The sequence below is a fragment of the Oncorhynchus keta genome, chromosome 13 (genome assembly GCF_023373465.1).
Source record: "Oncorhynchus keta strain PuntledgeMale-10-30-2019 chromosome 13, Oket_V2, whole genome shotgun sequence".
NCBI classification, from domain to species: Eukaryota; Metazoa; Chordata; class Actinopteri; order Salmoniformes; family Salmonidae; genus Oncorhynchus; species Oncorhynchus keta.
Window position 1 is genome coordinate 6,248,433 of NC_068433.1, and position 22,068 is coordinate 6,270,500.

At 44.5% G+C, this 22,068-nt stretch overlaps 1 protein-coding gene across 3 annotated transcripts in view; it reads left to right on the forward strand.

The window, feature by feature from the left end:
- LOC118371767 (glucosidase 2 subunit beta-like) overlaps positions 1–22,068 on the forward strand; it is a 317,257-nt gene that overhangs the window by 68,055 nt on the left and 227,134 nt on the right. For 2 of the 3 annotated variants that reach the window (XM_052459258.1, XM_052459260.1), the window contains exon 9: positions 6,263–6,349. The exons of the other annotated variant lie outside the window; for it this stretch is intronic. In XM_052459258.1, the coding sequence (XP_052315218.1) occupies positions 6,263–6,349 (87 nt within the window). The remainder of the gene's footprint in view (positions 1–6,262; positions 6,350–22,068) is intronic. 3 annotated transcript variants of the gene reach the window in all.

Here is a 22,068-nt window from a genome sequence, read left to right on the forward strand (position 1 = left end):
TATCGCCAATTCTGGGATTTCAACATCTATCATACAATGCTCCCTACAATGGGGGCGGCAGCGTAGCCTAGTGGTTAGAGCGTTGGACTAGTAACCGGAAGGTTGCGAGTTCAAACCCCGAGCTGACAAGGTACAAATCTGTCGTTCTGCCCCTGAACAGGCAGTTAACCCACTGCTCCTAGGCCGTCATTGAAAATAAGAATTTGTTCTTAACTGACTTGCCTGGTTAAATAAAGGTAAAAAAAAATTTAAAAAATGCATACGAAACAAAGACCATCTACAGCTGGGGTGTTTGGTTGTTTCATCTATTGTTTTATTTGTTTAAGCAAGACTAAATATCTGCCCAATAAATGGAAAAGTAGTCTTAAAAGTAAATATCTGGCCAATAAATGGAAAAGTAGTCTTTAAAAGTAAATATCGGGCCAATAAATGGAAAAGTAGTCTTTAAAAGTAAATATCTGGCCAATAAATGGAAAAGTAGTCTTAAAAGTAAATATCGGGCCAATAAATGGAAAAGGGGGTCTTTAAAAGTGAAACTTGGGCCAATAAATGGAAAAGGGGGTCTTTAAAAGTGAAACTTGGGCCAATAAATGGAAAAGGGGGTCTTTAAAAGTGAAACTTGGGCCTAATACCAAGCGTTTACATTCACCACTAATTTCCCAGTAATCACTGAAGCTATTTTCCCAGTGTCCCTGTTAAAGACTACATCTGCAGAACAAAGCATCCTGGGTGTCAGTCACTGTCCTTTGTGAGGTCGACAGTGGTGCCGCACATATAGATAGCACCACTGTTTTGTCTCGATCCAGTCCGAGCACGGCAGCGCTGTTTATTAGCTTAGCTTAATTGTGCATAGTATCTAAAGGTCAGCGCCTGCTGCGCTACAGCACTGCCAAAATGGCTTCCAGTGGGGACTCCATTTCACATGAATAAACACACGGGTCTACTTCCCAAGTGGCACACTATGCCCTACATAGTGTTCTTAAGCCTTAAGTTCTTAAGTCAAAATAGTGTGTCATTTACGACTTAAACTGGGAGACCCACCACCTCCGTCTCCCATCAACCCTCCCTCCCTCCCTCCCTCCCTCCCTCCCTCCCTCCCTCCCTCCCTCCCTCCCTCCCTCCCTCCCTCCCTCCCTCCCTCCCTCCCTCCCTCCCTCCCTCCCTCCCTACCTCCCTCCCTACCTCCCTCTTTCCCTACCTCCCTCCCTCCCTCTTTCCCTCCCTCTTTCCCTCCCTCCCTCCCTCCCTCCCTCCCTCTTTCCCTCCCTCCCTCCCTCTCTCCAGTTTCATCATAGAGCTTGATGGTTTTTGCAACTGCACTTGAAGAAAGTTTCAAAGTTCTTGAATGTTTGTGATGTCTTATAAGTAATGCATTCAAGGTGACCTACATTTACATTTAAGTCATTTAGCAGACGCTCTTATCCAGAGCGACTTACAAACCTACCTCATGAAGCTGGTTGAGAGAATCCCAAGCATGTGCAAAGCTGTCATCAAGGAAAAGAGTGGCTACTTTGAAGAACCTTAAATATAAAATATATTTTGATTTGTTTAACACTTTTTTGGTTACTACATGATTCCATATGTTTTATTTCATGGTTTTGATGTCTTCACTATTGTTCTACAAGGCCTACAAGCCCTCAGTTCAGCCTCTCTCAGCCTATTGCGGACAGTCTGAGCACTGATGGAGGGATTGTGTGTTCCAGGTGTAACTCAGGCAGTTGTTGTTGCCATCCTGTACCTGTCCCGCAGGTGTGATGTTCGGATGTACCGATCCTGTGCAGGTGTTGTTACACGTGGTCTGCCACTGCGAGGACGATCAGCTGTCTGTCCTGTCTCCCTGTAGCGCTGTCTTTGGCGTCTCACAGTACGGACATTTATTGCCCTGGCCACATCTGCAGTCCTCATGCCTCCTTGCAGCATGCCTAAGGCACGTTCACGCAGATGAGCAGGGACCCTGGTAGCTCAGTTGGTAGAGCATGGCGCTTGTAACGCCAGGGTAGTGGGTTCGATTCCCGGGACCACCCATACGTAGAATGTATGCACACATGACTGTAAGTCGCTTTGGATAAAAGCGTCTGCTAAATGGCATATATATATATATCTTTCTTTTTGTGCTTTTCAGAGTCAGTAGAAAGGCCTCTTTAGTGTCCTAAATTGTCATAACTGTGACCTTAATTGCCTACCGTCTGTTAACTGTTAGTGTCTTAATGACTGTTCCACAGGTGCATGTTCATTAATTGTTTATGGTTCATTGAACAAGCAGGGAAACGGTGTTTAAACACTTTACAATGAAGATCTGTGAAGTTATTTGGATTTTTACTAATTATCTTTGAAAGACAGGGTTCTGAAAAAAGGACGTTTCTTTTTTTAGCTGAGTTTATCACTTTATCTATCTTTATTTTGGAAAAATAACAGGCGTTTTGGTGTTAAGTGTAAATTATAGAGATATTTACAGGACTACATGGAAATAATTAGTTTTACATTGATGGCTTCCACCATTTTAGAAGTTGTAACTGGGTGGGGATTCCTATGGCTTGGGAGTGATCAGCCAATGATCTCCTTCTAATTGGATTTTCTTTGGTTTGTACAAATAACTTTTCTTGTTATACTATTCTGTCCCCTACTGTACTCAAGTTTACTCAAGTTTCTTACAATTGAAGAAGTGTGGTGAAATAACGATAATACAAATAACGATACAAAAATAAAACAATTACTGGGATTAGAAACGATGCAATCAATGAAATTGACAGAACCCAAAATCTATCATTATTAAAGCTGTTCATAGTACAGTATAGATAATAATAATATAATATATGCCATTTAGCAGACGCTTTTATCCAAAGCGACTTGTGTGCATACATTCTACGTATGGGGGGTCCCGGGAATCGAACCCACTACCCTGGCGTTACAAGCGCCATGCTCTACCAACTGAGCTACAGAAGGACCACTCATTATACTATTCTGTCCTCTACTGTACTCAAGTTTACTCAAGTTTCCCCTAACCCTAAGCATTAGAAGGACACATTTCCTGAACAAATTCAGCGATATCTGCTAACCAGACCTCTCATTAAGTGATGGTCAGACGAATGGTCTTGTACTGCTAAAGAATTCAGATGGTTAGTCATTCATTAAGGGCTGGGTTTCATCCATATCATTTTTTTGGGCTCTTGGAGGGTTGGATCCTCCTGCTGGTTATGCATCTCAGTACTCTACACTTTTTCCTGAAGTGTGCACTTGTCCACTACCCACATGGTGGCCCTCTGTTTGTCAGTTGGTAACACATGGCACTTGCAATTTTAAATTGGAGATACGGGCTCCATAATGGCACTGATACAAAGATGAGAACTCTCTATATATCTCTTATGGTTTCAGTTGTGACCGTTTCGGGGTTGGACAATCTTTTGACTTATGTTGGATTTGAATGAAAGAATCCACATAGACAGTTATGTGTAGCCGTCTTTAATTTGGACCGAGCGACATCCCAGCAAACATATATTGAAGTCCCTAAACTGTACTTTACATATTTATAGATGTATTCAATGATCGGCAGTCGCATGAGTTTTACCCGACTTGCTCACTCATTTTCTCTGAAATGTTTGTTCACACAAACTGCTCACCATGTGGCCACCAGGAGAGGGGTTCAAACTCATCAACTGGTGATATTTGTAGGGGCTTAAAAGTCTCAGTCGTTTTACACTCTTTTAATGTTGGGGTTTTCCGTAGTGACGTCAAAAGTGGGGCCAGTGTTTTTCCAGAGAATGGTGTTTTAAGATAAACCAAGCGAATAATTATATCAGTGAGTATACAAAACATTATGAACACCTGCTCTTTCCATGACATAGACTGACCAGGTGAAAACTGTGATCCCTCCAACTCAATATGCAACTCAATATGAGGAAGGTGTTCCTAATGTTTGGTGTGCTCCGTGTAGAACTATATAATAATTGAACAACTCAAGATGTATCGCTGAAATAATAGTTAAACATTGTTTGATCATGAATTGTTTTTTTGTTTTCAAATGTACAGTAATGTTTAGGAGTCAGGGTTTGGGACAGTCACCTCTCAGTTAGTAATACGTGTATAAACAGGGACTTTGTACGATATTCCTTTAAACAATATGTTTGTTGTTGTCTTGGATTGAATTACAACACATCATGATGTAAATAAATGTCCCAATTCTGGAGACTTGACAGTTTTTTTATGTTGTTTTTTTGGTGGTATGACAGTCTTTTATACCACTTCTGTAGAATCACCCAAGCAGTACACTTCAGCAGTGTGGCTGTAATAAGGCTGCTTTAATGAGAGAGTGACTCTATAGTGGTGGGTATGTTTGGGAGAGTGACTCTATAGTGGTGGGTATGTTTGGGAGAGTGACTATAGTGGTGGGTATGTTTGGGAGAGTGACTCTATAGTGGTGGGTATGTTTGGGAGAGTGACTATAGTGGTGGGTATGTTTGGGAGAGTGACTCTATAGTGGTGGGTATGTTTGGGAGAGTGACTATAGTGGTGGGTATGTTTGGGAGAGTGACTATAGTGGTGGGTATGTTTGGGAGAGTGACTCTATAGTGGTGGGTATGTTTGGGAGAGTGACTATAGTGGTGGGTATGTTTGGGAGAGTGACTATAGTGGTGGGTATGTTTGGGAGAGTGACTATAGTGGTGGGTATGTTTGGGAGAGTGACTCTATAGTGATGGGTATGTTTGGGAGAGTGACTCTATAGTGGTGGGTATGTTTGGGAGAGTGACTCTATAGTGGTGGGTATGTTTGGGAGAGTGACTCTATAGTGGTGGGTATGTTTGGGAGAGTGACTCTATAGTGGTGGGTATGTTTGGGAGAGTGACTCTATAGTGGTGGGTATGTTTGGGAGAGTGACTCTATAGTGGTGGGTATGTTTGGGAGAGTGACTCTATAGTGGTGGGTATGTTTGGGAGAGTGACTCTATAGTGGTGGGTATGTTTGGGAGAGTGACTCTATAGTGGTGGGTATGTTTGGGAGAGTGACTATAGTGGTGGGTATGTTTGGGAGAGTGACTATAGTGGTGGGTATGTTTGGGAGAGTGACTCTATAGTGGTGGGTATGTTTGGGAGAGTGACTCTATAGTGGTGGGTATGTTTGGGAGAGTGACTCTATAGTGGTGGGTATGTTTGGGAGAGTGACTCTATAGTGGTGGGTATGTTTGGGAGAGTGACTCTATAGTGGTGGGTATGTTTGGGAGAGTGACTATAGTGGTGGGTATGTTTGTGAGTGACTATATAGTGGTGGGTATGTTTGGGAGAGTGACTCTATAGTGGTGGGTATGTTTGGGAGAGTGACTCTATAGTGGTGGGTATGTTTGGGAGAGTGACTCTATGGTGGGTAGTGGTGGGTATGTTTGGGAGAGTGACTATAGTGGTGGGTATGTTTGGGAGAGTGACTATAGTGGTGGGTATGTTTGGGAGAGTGACTCTATAGTGGTGGGTATGTTTGGGAGAGTGACTCTATAGTGGTGGGTATGTTTGGGAGAGTGACTCTATAGTGGTGGGTATGTTTGGGAGAGTGACTCTATAGTGGTGGGTATGTTTGTTTGGAGAGTGACTCTATAGTGGTGGGTATGTTTGGGAGAGTGACTCTATAGTGGTGGGTATGTTTGGGAGAGTGACTCTATAGTGGTGGTTATGTTTGGGAGAGTGACTCTATAGTGGTGGGTATGTTTGGGAGAGTGACTCTATAGTGGTGGGTATGTTTGGGAGAGTGACTCTATAGTGGTGGGTATGTTTGGGAGAGTGACTCTATAGTGGTGGGTATGTTTGGGAGAGTGACTCTATAGTGTGGGTATGTTTGGGAGAGTGGGTATGTTTGGGAGAGTGACTCTATAGTGGTGGGTATGTTTGGGAGAGTGACTCTATAGTGGTGGGTATGTTTGGGAGAGTGACTCTATAGTGGTGGGTATGTTTGGGAGAGTGACTATATAGTGATGGGTATGTTTGGGAGAGTGACTCTATAGTGGTGGGTATGTTTGGGAGAGTGACTCTATAGTGGTGGGTATGTTTGGGAGAGTGACTCCTGAGATGGATAGTGTGCAGTTTATTATCAGTTATTAATGCATTTATCTTATACTACTGTACCTGCAGGGCTAGCAGGTATGTTTGTGTGTGAGAGAGTGTATTTTGGTATGTGTGTTCTAGTTCATGTCTCTTTTTGTTTATAGAATTTTCTTGAGTGTTTTCATTTAGTGTGTGTATGTGTTTCTTGCCCCTGTCCTCATCAGTGTCTTTGTCCCCAGGCTTTGCTAGGAGGGTCTCACCGGGTTGATCTCTCCAGGTTTGAGGAGACACTCTGGACCAGTCTGAGGAAGGGTGACAGTGTAATAGTAGGCTCAACCACTTTCTCTCTCTCTCTCATCTCAGTGACACACTCTGACCTCTCTACCTTCTCCACCATCATGATACATCAATACCCTGTTACACTCTACCCTCTCCACCATCATGGTACATCAATACCCTGTTACACTCTGACCTCTGCCCTCTCCATCATCATGGTACATCAATACCCTGTTACACTCTGACCTCTCTACCCTCTCCATCATCATGGTACATCAATACCCTGTTACACTCTGACCTCTCTACCCTCTCCATCATCATGGTACATCAATACCCTGTTACACTCTGACCTCTACCCTCTCCAGTATCATGGTACATCAATACCCTGTTACACTCTGACCTCTCTACCCTCTCCATCATCATGGTACATCAATACCCTGTTACACTCTGACCTCTACCCTCTCCATCATCATGGTACATCAATACCCTGTTACACTCTGACCTCTCTACCCTCTCCATCATCATGGTACATCAATACCCTGTTACACTCTGACCTCTCTACCCTCTCCAGTATCATGGTACATCAATACCCTGTTACACTCTGACCTCTCTACCCTCTCCAGTATCATGGTACATCAATACCCTGTTACACTCTGACCTCTCTACCCTCTCCAGTATCATGGTACATCAATACCCTGTTACACTCTGACCTCTCTACTTCATCATCTTGCTGTTCCAGGTAGTTTGTTAGTTCCCGGCCCACTTGTGGTTGGAGAGGCTAAAGCTTCACTTTAACACAGTGGCTTATACTGGGTCTCACCGACACACACCAACCCGCAGCACCTAACCCGTCCACACCAACCCGTCCACACCAACCCGCAGCACCTAACCCGTCCACACCAACCCGCAGCACCTAACCCGTCCACACCAACCCGCAGCACCTAACCCGTCCACACCAACCCGCAGCACCTAACCCGTCCACACCAACCCGCAGCACCTAACCCGTCCACACCAACCCGCAGCACCTAACCCGTCCACACCAACCCGCAGCACCTAACCCGTCCACACCAACCCGCAGCACCTAACCCGTCCACACCAACCCGCAGCACCTAACCCGTCCACACCAACCCGCAGCACCTAACCCGTCCACACCAACCCGCAGCACCTAACCCATCCACACCAACTCGCAGCACCTAACCCGTCCACACCAACCCGCAGCACCTAACCCGTCCACACCAACTCTCAGCGCCTAACCCGTCCACACCAACTCGCAGCACCTAACCCGTCCACACCAACTCTCAGCACCTAACCCGTCCACACCAACTCTCAGCGCCTAACCCGTCCACACCAACCCGCAGCACCTAACCCGTCCACACCAACCCGCAGCACCTAACCCGTCCACACCAACCCGCAGCACCTAACCCGTCCACACCAACCCGCAGCACCTAACCCGTCCACACCAACCCGCAGCACCTAACCCGTCCACACCAACCCGCAGCACCTAACCCGTCCACGCCAACCCGCAGCACCTAACCCGTCCACACCAACAGTTACCATAGCATCACACAGTCTTGACAAACCCATTCTTCCAGTTCCTAGCATAGCATATCTCAAGCCCTTGTTTTTATGTGACGAGCGAGTTCCCCAAAGAGTAGGCCCAATTGGCTCGTGCAGACGAGGCCCGTCTCCCGAAGCCAAGACGCCGTGCAGCGTACGCCGCTCCAGATAACATCCTTTTCATTTCCTCCGTACCGATAAAAGATGAACGCGAGAGGAGAGGAGACCCGAGGCCTATCGCGTCTCGTTGTGATTGAGTCCCTTCACTAAAGCCACTGAGAGAGTCTGCACAAATACCTCCTGGATTGATAAGGAGCCGGTCATTTCCAAATAACTTTAAAAAATAAGAATACATCTGTTCCGTCAAGATGAGATTGTCCCGTGCCCCGAGCTGGTTTATTGGGTGTCGTCGTCTTCTTCTTCGTGGCGCTTTATTTGTGTTTGTTGTTGTTGTTGATTTGAATGGATACGTCTATCTTATGAAGTAGAGGAAGCTGGTGCTGTGGCGTAAGAAACCACGCAAATATAGTAATTATATAGTAATTATCTTAACACAAACGGAGGTTCGGCAAAAAAATCTATCCTCTATTGAAGTTCTATCGCGGTGTTTATATAACCATAATACAGTACGACTTAACGTTTTATATACAGGACCTTCGAAAGGGATGTTTCTTTATCAATGATCTTTTGATTTAAAAAAAAATGTGTAATTTTTTGTTTTTTTTGTTTCCAAACTGGAGTCGAGAGAATGTGATGAGTCACTCCCATCACATCCAGATATATTTATACTGTTTGAAAATGTAATATTTAACACACCGACCCAGCGCCTCGGCGCTCCTGTCACTGCCTCACTGTCCTGTCTCCTTTCCTTCTTCTTCCCAGGCATGTGAATCAACAATCCTGATAGGAAAACAGGGATTATAATAATGTTGACAGAAGTGACCTTTTCACACGGATACTAAGGGACTGTGGGCCTGTTTCTGTTCTCTAATTGTCTTGTGCTCGAGCAGCTAGCACGACGGCAGCTAATGGCTCCTTCCCACAATACTCCGGGCCACGTCGCCCTACATAAAGTAGTTTCTCACTCGGCGGCGGCGGCTGCCACGACAACAGCCACAGAGATTCGCTGTTTAAAAAGAAAACATTCATAATGACTATCCCCCCCCCACCACCATCATCCCCTTATTGTTTTTGTTTTGACTATAAGCTGGCCCAGTTCCTCTTATCAAAATCAGTACAGCGTGGCATTAGGGGGCTGAGGGGAGTGGGCGGCAGTTGTACCAGCCTTCACTACGAGTTGGGCCGGGCTCGGTTGCATCATGAGAAGATAGGAAATCATGGCACTTTAGTGTCTGTACACCCCCCACCCCCACCCACCCACCACCGCTTGTTCCATGCAAGTTATCTCTTGCCCTCGATCTCTCCCATTCTTTGTCTTTGGAGGCTGAATTATGCATACATCCATACATATCTGGCCTCCTTTGCCTATCAGCACAAGTAGAGACAAAGTATTTGTTTAAACTGAGCACTTGACACCACATTGTGTGAACTTGCTGATCTTTTTGGATTCGGGAGATTCATTTTTCTCTCAAAAGGCAGTGAAGTTCATTTGAAACTTCCAAGTTTGTGATGGTTTGGAGCAGAGAAATTGTAGTGTTTCTTAGTTCTAACTATTTTGCCTCTCTTCTATGGCCTCTCTAGTCTTTCAGCAATGTGTAGTCTTATGCGAATGGGAGCCCATGGTCCGTGACTTTAGGGACTACCTCAAGTAAGGTTATGTCGCAACTCAAACAAACTACAAAGAACAGCACACACATTGATATCGTTAGTACACACCTCTTACAACTCACACGTTCATCAAGTTAAAAGAAAAATTTGATTTTCATAGTAACTAATTGTTATATGCTGAGCATAAAGACTGGCTTTTAACTGGCTACCAGCTGTAGATAACACTCTGGAGGACTGGTTTGTTAAATGAGGAGAATCTCCCCAATGACAGAATGGAAATGATTTATTATACATGTGGTACGAGGAGTGTACACCATGCATAGCATGCACCTACTGTAACTTTGTTGATATTTGCAATGACTGTACAAAAATATCAGGAACACCTGCTCTTTCCATGACCGACTTGACCAGGTGGATCCAGGTGAAAGCTACGATCCCTCATTGACGTCACTTCAACCCGTATAAATGAAGGGAAGGAGAGGAGAGAGTTAAAATAATGACTGTTAAGCCTTGAGACAATTGAGACATGGATTGTGTATGTGTGCCATTCAGAAGGTGAACGGACAAGACAACATTTTTAAGTGCCTTTGAACATGGTTTGGCAGTAGGTGCCAAGGCGCACCGGTTTGAGTGCGTCAAGAACTGCAACGATGCTGGGTTTTTCACATTAAACAGTTTCCTGAGTGTATCAAGATCGGTCCATGACTCAAAAGGACATCCAGCCAACTGGGACACTTCTGTGGAAAGCATTGGATTCAACATGGGCCAGCGTCCCTGTGGAACGCTATCGACACCTTGTAGAGTCCATGCCCAAACAAATTAACGATGTTCTGAGGGCAAAATGGGAGTGGTGGTGCAACTCAATTATTAGGAAGGTGTTCCTAATATTTTGTAACCTCAAGTGTATATGCCAAAACTTCTGAAGAATGTGAGACAAAGCGATACGATCTTTAAAGGATTAAATAAAGTGTTAACTAAAGAAGACATTAATTGGGGGAGGAGAAACAGGGCTACAGGATGGGTTAGAGTGTATATCTTAGAGAGCCAAGAGTTAAACACCATGGGGTGGGTGGGGGGGCTTAAAAGGGTGGAGTTAAACACCATGGGGGGGGCTTAAAAGGGTGGAGTTAAACCCCATGGCAGGGGGCTTAACAGGGTGGAGTTAAAACCCATGGCAGGGGGCTTAACAGGGTGGAGTTAAACCCCATGGCAGGGGGCTTAACAGGGTGGAGTTAAAACCCATGGCAGGGGGCTTAACAGGGTGGAGTTAAAACCCATGGCAGGGGGCTTAACAGGGTGGAGTTAAAACCCATGGCAGGGGGCTTAACAGGGTGGAGTTAAAACCCATGGCAGGGGGCTTAACAGGGTGGAGTTAAAACCCATGGCAGGGGGCTTAACAGGGTGGAGTTAAAACCCATGGCAGGGGCTTAAAAGGGTGGAGTTAAACCCCATGGCAGGGGGCTTAACAGGGTGGAGTTAAAACCCATGGCAGGGGCTTAAAATGGTGGAGTTAAACCCCATGGCAGGGGGCTTACAATGTATGAACATTTAATGGACCCCCTGCCTCTCCCCTCTTGGATGAAAGCCTAAGTCGACCCGACACGGTGTATTTCATTTGGATACCTCTCCATCGCCCCCTTTTAAAATATTTTTAGGAAAGACAACTTGGGTGAATATTTCATGAGGTACATTGCCTCAGTTACACTCGGCCGAGTGGTGAGCGTGGCACGCAATGACTCCCTGACAGGCAGATGTGCCAGCATCCACCGGGAGACAGCATCCACAGATAGACCAGAATCGACACGGAGTCAGCATCTACAGTACAAGGAGACGGTATCCACAAGGAGTCCACATCTGCAGTACAAGGAGACGGTATCCACAAGGAGACGGTATCCTCAAGGAGACGGTATCCACAAGGAGTCCACATCTGCAGTACAAGGAGACGGTATCCACAAGGAGACGGTATCCACAAGGAGACGGTATCCACAAGGAGTCCACATCTGCAGTACAAGGAGACGGTATCCACAAGGAGACGGTATCCACAAGGAGACGGTATCCACAAGGAGTCCACATCTGCAGTACAAGGAGACGGTATCCACAAGGAGACGGAATCCACAAGGAGACGGTATCCACAAGGAGACGGTATCCACAAGGAGTCCACATCTGCAGTACAAGGAGACGGTATCCACAAGGAGACGGCGCCAACAATGAGACAGCACCCACATGGAGACCCATTCACAAGGAGACAGCACCCACATGGAGACCCATCCACAAGGAGACAGCACCCACATGGAGACCCATCCACAAGGAGACAGCACCCACAATACGACAGCACCCACATGGAGACCCATCCACAATGAGACAGCACCCACATGGAGACCCATCCACAAGGAGACAGCACCCACATGGAGACCCATCCACAATGAGACAGCACCCACATGGAGACCCATCCACAATGAGACAGCACCCACATGGAGACCCATCCACAAGGAGACAGCACCCACATGGAGACCCATCCACAAGGAGACAGCACCCACATGGAGACCCATCCACAATGAGACACCACCCACATGGAGACCCATCCACAATGAGACAGCACCCACATGGAGACCCATCCACAAGGAGACAGCACCCACATGGAGACCCATCCACAAGGAGACAGCACCCACATGGAGACCCATCCACAAGGAGACAGCACCCACATGGAGACCCATCCACAATGAGACAGCACCCACATGGAGACCCATCCACAATGAGACAGCACCCACATGGAGACCCATCCACAAGGAGACAGCACCCACATGGAGACCCATCCACAAGGAGACAGCACCCACATGGAGACCCATCCACAATGAGACAGCACCCACATGGAGACCCATCCACAAGGAGACAGCACCCACATGGAGACCCATCCACAAGGAGACAGCACCCACATGGAGACCCATCCACAATGAGACAGCACCCACATGGAGACCCATCCACAAGGAGACAGCTTTCCATGTGTCTGTCTGTCCTCCCACAGTTCTTCCCTCCGTTCATCCCACTGTTCCTCATCCTCCTTTAATATATTGAATACTGGGAGACAGGCAGCCACTGGCAGGTTCTGGCTGATACGTTAGCAGGAATTTGAGCTAAAAGACACTCTGGAACACAGTACACATTCATCCCTCTTCCTTCCCCTCTTCCTCCCTCTTCCTCCTCATCCATCTTTCATCTGCCGCTAAAGATCAGTCCCTTCATTATAACACAGTTGTTGAACCAGAGAAACATTTTTATGGGTTTACCATGACTCATAGCCTCATATAGACTCCCTGTATGAGGGACAGTTTTATGGGTTTACCATGACTCATAGCCTCATATAGACTCCCTGTATGAGGGACAGTTTTATGGGTTTTACCATGACTCATAGCCTCATATAGACTCCCTGTATGAGGGACAGTTTTATGGGTTTTACCATGTCTCACTGCCTCATATAGACTCCCTGTATGAGGGACAGTTTTATGGGTTTTACCATGTCTCACTGCCTCATATAGACTCCCTGTATGAGGGACAGTTTTATGGGTTTTACCATGTCTCACTGCCTCATATAGACTCCCTGTATGAGGGACAGTTTTATGGGGTTTTACCATGTCTCACAGCCTCATATAGACTCCCTGTATGAGGGACAGTTTTATGGGGTTTTACCATGTCTCACAGCCTCATATAGACTCCCTGTATGAGGGACATTTTTATGGGTTTTACCATGTCTCACTGCCTCATATACTCCCTGTATGAGGGACAGTTTTATGGGTTTTACCATGTCTCACTGCCTCATATAGACTCCCTGTATGAGGGACAGTTTTATGGGTTTTACCATGTCTCACTGCCTCATATAGACTCCTGTATGAGGGACAGTTTTATGGGTTTTACCATGTCTCACAGCCTCATATAGACTCCCTGTATGAGGGACAGTTTTATGGGGTTTTACCATGTCTCACTGCCTCATATAGACTCCCTGTATGAGGGACAGTTTTATGGGGTTTTACCATGTCTCACAGCCTCATATAGACTCCTGTATGAGGGACAGTTTTATGGGTTTTACCATGTCTCACTGCCTCATATAGACTCCCTGTATGAGGGACAGTTTTATGGGTTTTACCATGTCTCACTGCCTCATAGACTCCCTGTATGAGGGACAGTTTTATGGGTTTACCATGTCTCACTGCCTCATATAGACTCCCTGTATGAGGGACAGTTTTATGGGTTTTACCATGTCTCACTGCCTCATATAGACTCCCTGTATGAGGGACAGTTTTATGGGTTTTACCATGTCTCACTGCCTCATATAGACTCCCTGTATGAGGGACAGTTTTATGGGGTTTTACCATGTCTCACTGCCTCATATAGACTCCCTGTATGAGGGACAGTTTTATGGGTTTTACCATGTCTCACTGCCTCATATAGACTCCCTGTATGAGGGACAGTTTTATGGGTTTTACCATGTCTCACTGCCTCATATAGACTCCCTGTATGAGGGACAGTTTTATGGGTTTTACCATGTCTCACTGCCTCATATAGACTCCCTGTATGAGGGACAGTTTTATGGGTTTTACCATGTCTCACTGCCTCATATAGACTCCCTGTATGAGGGACAGTTTTATGGGTTTTACCATGTCTCACTGCCTCTACCATGTCTCACTGCCTCATATAGACTCCCTGTATGAGGGACAGTTTTATGGGTTTACCATGTCTCACTGCCTCATATAGACTCCCTGTATGAGGGACAGTTTTATGGGTTTTACCATGTCTCACTGCCTCATATAGACTCCCTGTATGAGGGACAGTTTTATGGGTTTTACCATGTCTCACTGCCTCATATAGACTCCTGTATGAGGGACAGTTTTATGGGTTTTACCATGTCTCACAGCCTCATATAGACTCCCTGTATGAGGGACAGTTTTATGGGTTTTACCATGTCTCACTGCCTCATATAGACTCCCTGTATGAGGGACAGTTTTATGGGTTTTACCATGTCTCACTGCCTCATACAGACTCCTGTATGAGGGACAGTTTTATGGGTTTTACCATGTCTCACTGCCTCATACAGACTCCCTGTATGAGGGACAGTTTTATGGGTTTTACCATGTCTCACTGCCTCATACAGACTCCCTGTATGAGGGACAGTTTTATGGGTTTTACCATGTCTCACAGCCTCATATAGACTCCCTGTATGAGGGACAGTTTTATGGGTTTTACCATGTCTCACTGCCTCATATAGACTCCCTGTATGAGGGACAGTTTTATGGGTTTTACCATGTCTCACAGCCTCATATAGACTCCCTGTATGAGGGACAGTTTTATGGGGTTTTACCATGTCTCACTGCCTCTACCATGTCTCACTGCCTCATATAGACTCCCTGTATGAGGGACAGTTTTATGGGTTTTACCATGTCTCACTGCCTCATATAGACTCCTGTATGAGGGACAGTTTTATGGGGTTTTACCATGTCTCACTGCCTCTACCATGTCTCACAGCCTCATATAGACTCCCTGTATGAGGGACAGTTTTATGGGGTTTTACCATGTCTCACTGCCTCATATAGACTCCCTGTATGAGGGACAGTTTTATGGGTTTACCATGTCTCACTGCCTCATATAGACTCCCTGTATGAGGGACAGTTTTATGGGGTTTTACCATGTCTCACTGCCTCATATAGACTCCTGTATGAGGGACAGTTTTATGGGTTTTACCATGTCTCACTGCCTCATATAGACTCCCTGTATGAGGGACAGTTTTATGGGGTTTTACCATGTCTCACTGCCTCTACCATGTCTCACTGCCTCATATAGACTCCCTGTATGAGGGACAGTTTTATGGGGTTTTACCATGTCTCACTGCCTCATATAGACTCCTGTATGAGGGACAGTTTTATGGGTTTTACCATGTCTCACTGCCTCATATAGACTCCCTGTATGAGGGACAGTTTTATGGGTTTTACCATGTCTCACTGCCTCATATAGACTCCTGTATGAGGGACAGTTTTATGGGTTTTACCATGTCTCACTGCCTCATATAGACTCCCTGTATGAGGGACAGTTTTATGGGTTTTACCATGTCTCACTGCCTCATATAGACTCCCTGTATGAGGGACAGTTTTATGGGTTTTACCATGTCTCACAGCCTCATATAGACTCCTGTATGAGGGACAGTTTTATGGGTTTTACCATGACTCATAGCCTCATATAGACTCCCTGTATGAGGGACAGTTTTATGGGTTTTACCATGTCTCACTGCCTCATATAGACTCCCTGTATGAGGGACAGTTTTATGGGTTTTACCATGTCTCACTGCCTCATATAGACTCCCTGTATGAGGGACAGTTTTATGGGTTTTACCATGTCTCACTGCCTCATATAGACTCCCTGTATGAGGGACAGTTTTATGGGTTTTACCATGTCTCACAGCCTCATATAGACTCCCTGTATGAGGGACAGTTTTATGGGTTTTACCATGTCTCACTGCCTCATATAGACTCCCTGTATGAGGGACAGTTTTATGGGTTTTACCATGTCTCACTGCCTCATATACTCCCTGTATGAGGGACAGTTTTATGGGTTTTACCATGTCTCACTGCCTCATATAGACTCCTGTATGAGGGACAGTTTTATGGGGTTTTACCATGTCTCACAGCCTCATATAGACTCCCTGTATGAGGGACAGTTTTATGGGGTTTTACCATGTCTCACAGCCTCATATAGACTCCCTGTATGAGGGACATTTTTATGGGTTTTACCATGTCTCACTGCCTCATATACTCCCTGTATGAGGGACAGTTTTATGGGTTTTACCATGTCTCACTGCCTCATATACTCCCTGTATGAGGGACAGTTTTATGGGTTTTACCATGACTCACTGCCTCATATACTCCCTGTATGAGGGACAGTTTTATGGGTTTTACCATGTCTCACTGCCTCATATACTCCCTGTATGAGGGACAGTTTTATGGGTTTTACCATGTCTCACTGCCTCTACCATGTCTCACTTGGGGCGGCAGCGTAGCCTAGTGGTTAGAGCGTTGGACTAGTTGCGAGTTCAAACCCCCGAGCTGACAAGGTACAAATCTGTCGTTCTGCCCCTGAACAGGCAGTTAACCCACTGTTCCCAGGCCGTCATTGAAAATAAGAATGTGTTCTTAACTGACTTGCCTGGTTAAATAAAGGTAAAAAAAATAAAAATAAAAATATAGACTCCCTGTATGAGGGACAGTTTTATGGGTTTTACCATGTCTGTTGTTGAAGTGTAGTTCGGTGCTTGACCTGACCAGCAGGAAATGGTTTCTGGGTACCCAGCTGGACCAATTTGACTGTGTCGCAGAATCAAATATTGCAGGAGAGGCGAACCATCCCGTTTTTTGGTAGTACCGAGTACTTCGTGTTTCTCAGAGAATCTCCATTGAAAATCCTGTTTAGTCCAAGATTAGGTTTAATCTGTGACTGGGGGAAACTGCCCCGTAATGTCTGTTTCTGGTTTGAACAGTACCTATGGATGTTAAAAGGGATCTTAAATGTATTATATGACTCCTCTACCCGATTACTCTCCTCCTCCCTGCACATCTTTCTTTCGGTGTATGAACAATACAATAAAACCACCATCATCATCACCCTTCTTGTTTTCTGAATGTCTAACTCTACCCGAACACCGGAAAGCCATCCTCTCAATTTTATAGTTCTCCGGTGCAGGCTCCAATGATCTCTTTTGCCGTTAGTGAAGGGCACACTTCATTTCCTCAAATTTTGATGTGAAACGGTGACTCACCCCACCCGCTATACCGGACGTTTATCAGCGTTTTGTTGGTGTCTGGTGTCCTCCTTCCTCCTCCTTGTTCTCCTCATCGGTGTCTTTGCTCAACTTCCGTTTTGACATCGTTCGTTCTGCCGAGCAACAGGGTGGTGTCATGGTGACACAGGGGGTTCTGTTCCACTGCTATGACGACACGTTTGATGTGGAAGTGGCAGCCATTGTCTACCATGCATTCTCTCTCTAGCACTCTCTTTCTCTATATCACTCTCTCTTTCTCTATATCACTCTCTCTCTCTCTATATCACTCTCTCTCTCTCTCTCTCTCTATATCACTCTCTCTTTCTCTATATCACTCTCTCTCTCTCTATATCACTCTCTCTTTCTCTCTATATCACTCTCTCTCTCTCTCTATATCACTCTCTCTTTCTCTATATCACTCTCTCTCTCTCTCACTCTATCACTCTCTCTCTCTTTCTCTATATCACTCTCTCTCTCTATATCACTCTCTCTTTCTCTATATCACTCTCTCTCTCTCTCTATATCACTCTCTCTTTCTCTATATCACTCTCTCTCTCTCTATATCACTCTCTCTTTCTCTATATCACTCTCTCTCTCTCTAGCACTCTCTTTCTCTATATCACTCTCTCTCTCTCTCACTATATCACTCTCTCTTTCTCTATATCACTCTCTCTTTCTCTATATCACTCTCTCTCTCTATATATCACTCTCTCTTTCTCTATATCACTCTCTCTCTCTCTCACTATATCACTCTCTCTTTCTCTATATCACTCTCTCTCTCTCTCTCTCACTATATCACTCTCTCTTTCTCTATATCACTCTCTCTCTCTATATCACTCTCTCTCTCTCTATATCACTCTCTCTCTCTCTATATCACTCTCTCTCTCTCTATATCACTCTCTCTCTCTCTATATCACTCTCTCTTTCTCTATATCACTCTCTCTCTCTCTCTATATCACTCTCTCTTTCTCTATATCACTCTCTCTTTCTCTCACTCTATCACTCTCTCTCTCTTTCTCTATATCACTCTCTCTCTATATCACTCTCTCTTTCTCTATATCACTCTCTCTCTCACTCTCTCTCTCTCTATATCACTCTCTCTCTCACTCTATATCACTCTCTCTTTATATCACTCTCTTTCTCTATATCACTCTATCTTTCTCTCACTCTATCACTCTCTCTCTCTCTTTCTCTATATCACTCTCCAGCACTCTCTCTATATCACTCTCTTTCTCTATATCACTCTCTCTCTCTCTATATCACTCTCTCTTTCTCTATATCACTCTCTCACTATATCACTCTCTCTTTCTCTATATCACTCTATCTTTCTCTATATCACTCTCTCTTTCTCTATATCACTCTCTCTTTCTCTATATCACTCTATCTTTCTCTCACTCTATCACTCTCTCTCTCTCTCTTTCTCTATATCACTCTCCAGCACTCTCTCTCTAGCACTCTCTTTCTCTATATCACTCTCTCTATCACTCTCTCTCTTTCTCTATATCACTCTCTAGCACTCTCTCTCTCTCTCTCTTTCTCTATATCACTCTCTTTCTCTCACTCTATCACTCTCTCTCTCTTTCTCTATATCACTCTCTCTCTCTCTCTCTTTCTCTATATCACTCTCTCTTTCTCTCACTCTATCACTCTCTCTCTCTCTTTCTCTATATCACTCTCTCTTTCTCTCACTCTATCACTCTCTCTCTCTCTTTCTCTATATCACTCTCTAGCACTCTCTCTAGCACTCTCTTTCTCTATATCACTCTCTCTTTCTCTCACTCTATCACTCTCTCTCTCTATTTCTCTATATCACTCTCTAGCACTCTCTCTCTCTCTCTCTTTCTCTATATCACTCTCTCTTTCTCTATATCACTCTCTCTTTCTCTCACTCTATCACTCTCTCTCTCTCTTTCTCTATATCACTCTCTAGCACTCTCTCTCTCTTTCTCTATATCACTCTCTCTTTCTCTCACTCTATCACTCTCTCTCTCTCTTTCTCTATATCACTCTCTAGCACTCTCTCTATCTCTCTCTTTCTCTATATCACTCTCTCTTTCTCTCACTCTATCACTCTCTCTCTCTCTCTTTCTCTATATCACTCTCTTTCTCTCACTATATCACTCTCTCTTTCTCTCTCTATCACTTTCTCTCTCTTTCTCTATCACTATCTCTTTCTCTCACTATATCACTCTCTCTTTCTCTCACTCTCTCTCTTTCTCTCTCTTTCTCTCACTCTAGCACTCTCTCTCTCTCTTTCTCTCTCTCTGTCACTCTCTTTTTCTCGATCACTCTTTCTCTCTATCACTCTCTCTTTCTCTCACTATATCACTCTCTCTCTCTCTTTCTCTATATCACTCTCTTTCTCTCACTATATCACTCTCTCTTTCTCTCTCTATCACTTTCTCTCTCTTTCTCTATCACTATCTCTTTCTCTCACTATATCACTCTCTCTTTCTCTCACTCTCTCTCTCTTTCTCTCACTCTAGCACTCTCTCTCACTCTTTCTCTCTCTCGCTCTTTCTCTATCACTCTCTTTCTCTCTCTCGCTCTTTCTCTATCACTCTCTTTCTCTCTATCACTCTTTCTCTCTATCACTCTCTCGTTCTCTCACTCAATCACTCTCTTTCTCTATATCACTCTCTTTCTCTCTCTTTTTCTTCTCTCTCTCTTTCTCTGTCTTTCTCTATCACTTTCTCTTTCTCTCACTCTATCACTCTTTCTCTCTCTCACTCTATCACTTTATCTCTTCTCTCTCTTTCTCTTTCTTTCTCTATCACTCTCTCTTTCTCTCACTCTCTCTTCTCTCTCTCTTTCTCTCTCTTTCTCTATCACTCTCTCTTTCTCTCACTCTATCACTCTCTCTCTTTTTCTATCACTCTCTCTCTCTTTCTCTCTCTTTTTCTTCTGTCACTCTCTTTCTGTCGCTCTCTCTGTTTGTGACCGTGTGCTTTGGGGGGAGACTATCATCATGTGGGATCACCCCCCATCCCAGCATGCACATGCTAGTATACACACACTCACTTTCCCTCTTTGTTTATCTGACTGTCTTTTGGGAAATTTCTGATAACTTAGATATGGCTCTGTTCTGTTTTTTTAACACAATAGGTTTCTGTGTGTTACTCCAATTACTCACCACTTCGAGTGTCAGTATTTACACACAGTTTGAAACCAATATAATTGAACGTTTACGCAGCCTTAATGACTGACATGAAGAAGTGACTGACTATCTTCTTCTTAAAAGAAGCAAGAGCAGATCTTAGGTTGACCGACTTTTTTTTCCCCCCTCGAGAAGCTCCACTGTGGATCACTTATAAAGACAAGATATTAATGAGTGTGTTGGCTCTCTCCTCTAATACAATCTGCTTTCCCACAAAACCCTCCCTTCCCCAACAGCAGAGGATGCCAATGTGTGCATTTCTCCCTTCACTGTGTTTTACTTCCATTTAAAAAAAATCTGATCAATTACGAACAGGGTATATAAATCAACCTCCATGCCCATCACCCTGTACCTTCGGGACAGAAGGACATTGCTGAAACTGCTGCTCTTGTTGTTTCACGGACACACACACGCACACACACACACGCACGCACGCACGCACGCACGCACGCACGCACGCACACACACACACACACACACACACACACACACACACACACACACACACACACACACACACACACACACACACACACACACACACACACACACACACACACACACATACCATTTTAAAAGGCATACAATACTGTATCTCACTTGAAGTGAGTAGTAGAAATGAAGTGTAATTTTCTTTAAAAGTGTAATTCTGTTAGCTGTTCACAGTTCTCACATCATATGTTCTCTTCACATTGGTGCTTTCATAGTTCATATTTATTATGATCCCCAATAGCTGCTGGATACTAGTGGAAACTATTTTTATGTGTCTGTGTGCAATAGGAAGGAAATTAGAAGTAGATTTGTGAGCCAATGCTTACTAGCATTAGCGCAATGACTAGAAACCGACAGGTACGATAACGTATGCCAGTTTACTTCCTGTCATTGAGCTTAATTGCAAGAATCTCCCTTTAATGGCATAGTGTGAATGCCCTCTGTGCCATCATACTAGATAGCCTTGAATCATATATTATGGAAAACCATCGTTAAGAAATATATACTGTTAAGCAGCGCTCACGTGCTACTACTGGGTGAATCACACAACGAGTGACGACCTGATGTGGTTGTGGAAACAACTTTTAAAAGTTAAGAGCACAGCGTAACATTTAGGAACAAGTAGCCTATGAGGGACCGAAATGTATTCTAGGCTAGCTACTTCTCAGGCACACGTTGTGCTCTAGAAACTAATATGTAACCCTGTAAATACGTGTATTTATTATAAAAAGATAAAATGTCATTGAGATTACAAAGTCATTTGTGGAATATTAAGTTGCTACATTGTGTAAAAGCACTATTTCCTGTTGAGATACGTTACATAGAAAATTGTACACTGTCTCTTTAAAGAACATCAAGTTTGTGAGTGACAACATGCAGGAGACCAGTCATCCATTCATTGCTTTCTTTCCAGCCTAGTCTCATAGACAAGACGTAACATAGTAAGAGTCAATCCGAGATACTTAAATTAGTATGATATGTTACGTTTGTATGATTACATAAGACATGCAAAAAACGGAAGTAGGAGTGGAGTTGGT